The sequence below is a fragment of the Rhipicephalus sanguineus genome, chromosome 5 (genome assembly GCF_013339695.2).
Source record: "Rhipicephalus sanguineus isolate Rsan-2018 chromosome 5, BIME_Rsan_1.4, whole genome shotgun sequence".
NCBI classification, from domain to species: Eukaryota; Metazoa; Arthropoda; class Arachnida; order Ixodida; family Ixodidae; genus Rhipicephalus; species Rhipicephalus sanguineus.
Window position 1 is genome coordinate 876679 of NC_051180.1, and position 4779 is coordinate 881457.

The 4779-nt window shown below is 45.8% G+C and overlaps 1 protein-coding gene across 1 annotated transcript; it reads right to left on the reverse strand.

The window, feature by feature from the left end:
* Positions 1–293: 293 nt before the first annotated feature.
* On the reverse strand, positions 294–3605 carry LOC119393112 (uncharacterized). Its single transcript, XM_037659935.2, has 2 exons — positions 3558–3605; positions 294–3003 (listed from the first exon to the last, which is right to left on the reverse strand). Exon 2 carries the CDS (start codon positions 2547–2549, stop codon positions 327–329), a length of 2223 nt encoding a protein of 740 aa, XP_037515863.2. The 5' UTR covers positions 2550–3003; positions 3558–3605; the 3' UTR covers positions 294–326.
* Positions 3606–4779: the final 1174 nt, after the last annotated feature.

Sequence of the window (4779 nt, forward strand, 5' to 3'; positions counted from 1 at the left end):
GCGTGACGTCACCGCAGTGAGATCAGCCTAAAAGTCGGCTTCACCCAATGCTACGTTTTTTCTTTCCGAAATGGCATTTTCCCTACATTATTATTGTTACTATTTTCGCGGTTTTGGAGTGCACAGAATATTTGCATTACGGAATATTTTCAGTATGTTTTAACTAATCGCTGGCTTGAAATAATTCATAACGCACTCGTGAAATTTTTAGCAGCATGCACAGCCATTTCATGCAGTTTAAAAGAGGCTTAAATTTTCGTAGTGAGACATATTTATTCATGATACGTCATAATCCAAACAGGCAGAACAATTCATTCGAAAGAAGATTATGCTTGAAGAGTACCCAGCTTCCGCTTCGCAGCCTTGCATTCACTTCCTTTATTTTCAACTTTGTTCCGTTTTGCAGCCTTGCTTTCATTTAGCTTGTTATTTTGAACTTTGCACAAATTATTCAGCAGAGTGTTGGCAGCAGCACTGAGAACATAGTTTAAGACAAGTTCAGGTGAGTGGCCACCATCGCAGAAATCCAACTCTTCATTGCATTCAACAAGAGAAGTCGCGAGGCTTACAAGCACTTCTTTTTGTTTTGCGCAAGCAAAAAATTGTGATGCGTACTTCGGACTTCTCAGCTTATCGAGGACAATTTCCATTGTGAGCACGGCATTCACTACTACCGCTTGTGGAAATTTCAGTCCACCACGCGTTGCATTAGCTATCAGCACATCATCTTCCAGTTCTATGGTCCGATTCTCAACAGTCAAGTTTTCTTGGCAGGAAGAGCAGGCAAGTTTCTTCACTGCGGCATGTGCACAATAGCCTGCTACATATGTAATAGCTGGTAGCATTTTCTCCTTCTCTTTCACATCATCGTCCATCACTGCAACATCAAACTGCTTAACAAAGAATTTCAAATCAGTGGTAGGAATGCGAGGTGCAATGGTATCCAAGTTGGGAAGATCAAGTAGCTTCTGGAGTCTCAGCTTCTGCTCGGATTCATAAATCTGACGTATCGAAACGTGATACTGGGCACCAGACAGCTGCCTGTACCTGCCAAACCTGTCTTCCAAACTGTCGGTTTGGAATTTTCCTAGCAAAACATATTTGAACCGAAGTTCTTCAATGCAATACGTTAACACCTCCACAAGGGCATGTGAGGTATGTCGCAGTGCCATGTGCGTTTCTCGAGTTAACTGGCCAGCATCATGCTTCAAGCTCTGCCAGTGGTCCAACCAATCCACAATCTTGTTTAGAAACTCAATTTGGTGGCATTGCAGTGCACTTATTGGTTCTTGAAATGGGTCTCGGAGACGCTGGCCTTTGAATGGCGTCTTGACATTGACTACATTCCACCATGTCAAAACAATGTTAATAAGTTCCAATGTACCAGCTTTATGCTCAAGTGCGACTTTGGTGCTTCTTAGTGCTGCAGCAGTTGAACTGTTGAAGATCCTCAGTGCGAGCTTTACATTTTGTCGCTCTAGATTGGATGGATTCAGCGACTTGAAGGACAAAGTTGGAGCTAGTCGCAAAAGCTCATTTTTTTCTTCTTCATGCAATTTGCATAGTGTGTCAAACGAGGCTGTCAAGACAGATGGGTTTTCCGAGAGGGCAGTGAAATTGGGAAAGAAGATGCACCTTCCACAATTACGCTGATTCAGCCAGTTATTTCGGATGCACTTTAATATATGCACTGCATCCAGTATAAAAAACAAGGGTCTTGATGAGTCTGACGGGTGCTTGTATACGATGCTCACTTTGGGAGGATCAGCAAAAAATGACATAGCCTTTCGGTTGATCGAGTTGTTGTCAGACACCACTGCAACTACTCGTATCCCAATGTCTTCTAGGTGCCTGATCAGCAGATCAAGAAATTCATGTAACTGTTTCGCTTCTATTTGTGCTACTGGGAGTATATGCACAACATCCTTGTTTGATGATAACAAGCTTTGTATCATGAAGACGTATGCTGTCTTTGCCGCATTTTCATTGTTTGTCGCTGCGCCAGTGACATAACCACCCTTATACTGAAAGGATGCCTGCAGGTGGATCTCGTCCATCATAAGCGTCACAAAGCGCTCATGGTCTTTTAGTGTTGATGCCAGCCTCCTTGCGTAAGAAAGGAATGAATCCTCTTGTTGCTCTCTGGATGGGCTAGCATGGTAAGAGGCACAAATGCGTCTTATTGTCTGTGGATGTGGGAGCTTTAATTTTGCTGTACTCCTGATGAATCTGTATGCGTGCGGCGATATTGTGTACACAAGGCTGCAGAACACCAGAAAGTCAGCTGGGTAAGTCGACGCCTTAGTGAGGAGAAGTTGAAGTTGCTGTGTCACAAATTTGACGACTTGCACTTGCCACTCATGCGGGAGAGCTGAAGATGACAGTTGCTCCAGGAGTGCCACGACGCGCTTCAGCAGAATCTCTAGTTCGAGTTCATTATTTGTAGAATCCTTCGTGACATCTTCCACATCGCACAGAACTTTGTGAAGCACTCTCAAGTCAGAAATTGTCGTAGGAAGCACAGCGGAACCTAGGTTTTGTAACCTCATTTCACCAACATACACTGCCAAAGAAAGGTCGGATGCCACTGTCACTGCACGATGCACAACTGGGGCACCTTGGTCGCTGAAGTTGAGGAAGAGTACTTGTTTCTGGGTGACCACCTTGGTCCAGAAGTCAGTAAGAGAGGCCACCTACTGCTTTAAATAGGTCTTCGAAAGTGGCTATGACATTCTTTTTTTCCGCTTCGTGAGACTGCTCTGATAATCGTATTGCTTTCTGCAACGCTTCTGCGTCTAGACGAGCGCGCTTTTCTTCTGGGCTCTCGCGTGCAGAAGTTTCTTGGCGGGACAAGTAAGCAGGGCAATTAGGGAAAACGCTTGGGATTGCAGAAGGCTTCAAGCGCCTCAGCTTGAGGGGTACTTCAATTACTTTCCCAGTCATGCTGTCAGTGTAGCTGGCGGAGTCTACGAAGTCACTTTCAAGAAAGTGGTGCTCACAGACCTGGAACATAAGCACAAACAACGAGGTATAAGACGAAAGCGACAGAATTATACATTACAGTTTTACAGAATTATATGATCCCAGCGCGCCGTTTGTAAAGATTAAGACAAACTATTTCGCTTTATTTATCTGCTTCAGTACGGCAACCACGACCACGCAGTCAAAAAGAATGACGTCTCACTTAGCGAACCTAGCTTTGAGACGTTAAAACCGCTCGTTTGTTTGGCACTCAAGTAGTGGCAGACGACCCACATGTAATGTAACTACGCCGTCTACTCTTACGTTCGACGCAGGCAGTTTTACCTCGCGAATACATTGCGCTAAATTAATTTCTGATTAGGCAGAACCGCACATGAGCAACCTGAGGCGTAAACATGGCACAACACACTTGGCACAAACATGGAACAATATTACACTGAAACACACTATTTGCTCAATTGTCATTCCTTAAGGTGCATAGCGCGTCGTAACGGTTGCATGCGTCAGGCAATTCACTAGACCCTGTTCCCACGAGAAGCACGACTGCCGGAAAACAAACGGGAACATGTGCTTACCACAGTGTACGTCGTTGGTGTGAAGTTTTCCCGTCGCACAGCCTTCGTGCCATCGCTGCATATTCGGGCGGGTTCCAATGGAACCTGTACCACACGTGCTCGCGTCCATTAGCGAGTTCGACCGACAGTTCGGTGCACAGCAGCAACCCAGGCATTTTCGACAGCACACCAGCAAAACTCATGCAGCACTCCTGAGCAACTGAGTCCAAAGCAATGCACGCCAACAAGCTGCACCATCACTGGAGCGAAATCTTTTGCGAAAAAGTGCACGTTGCCAGATGCTTAGGCTGGACACCGCTAGCATTGGTACTCTTGTGCATTCAAACCTGCAGTATATCGCAGTTTTTTATAATCAGTGTTGCACCGCATGAATAGACGATGATGTACATCAGAACATATATAAAATTTCCTATTTCTGCACCGAAAAACACCTTGCGCTGCCACATTCAATAAAAGGTTTTCTACCCCCAACGCGCATGCTGGGCGCATGCTGGCAGATGGATTCCGTACTAGCCACAGCCGAAAGCCAAGCCGAGTCGCGCCGGTGCCCGTGCGCGCCGTGCGCTCTCTTTGCCCGCGTCGTCGGGCTTGCAGATCTCACTGTGGTGACGTAGTTAGTGTGGAGAGGAGGACATGCGCGGGCCTTCTCCTAGTTCTAGGTGGTGTTGCCCGTGGTCCCCTTTAGAGGGAAATGGTGTAATTTTTTGTTCAAAACAGCTATGCCTTATCAGTCTTACGTGTTATCAGTATTACGAGAAAGCCTTCGTGTTTGTCCCTCTGTCATGTATGACGAATCCCAATAAACATAATTTGGAAACGAAAGAAATCCTAACGCAAAAAGAAAAAACAGACGTAGAATTTTCTTCGGGTGTTGTCTAAGTGATGCCTAAGCTTAGAGTTTCACCATAGGAAAGGTGATTTCCGGTGGGATCAGCACGGTGTATTTTTTTTTTCTAGCGCTCGTCACAGTGTGGAACGGCCTAACGAAAGGCCCAGCCCTCGATCATCGAGACGCGTGTTTTGCATTAGATTTTTGCAAAGCCGGAATTATCTTGATATGCACAATGGTCTACGTCTACGTTTCACGTTGCCGTACAGAGGGCTTTCGCTGAGGTGAAAGCCTTATATGTCCCATGCGAAGGTGGCCGTTGACGAAATAACGGCGTGACGCTTAAAAAATCACGTGACTTCTGAAGCGTAGCCCTAGGCACGCGAGCTGCGC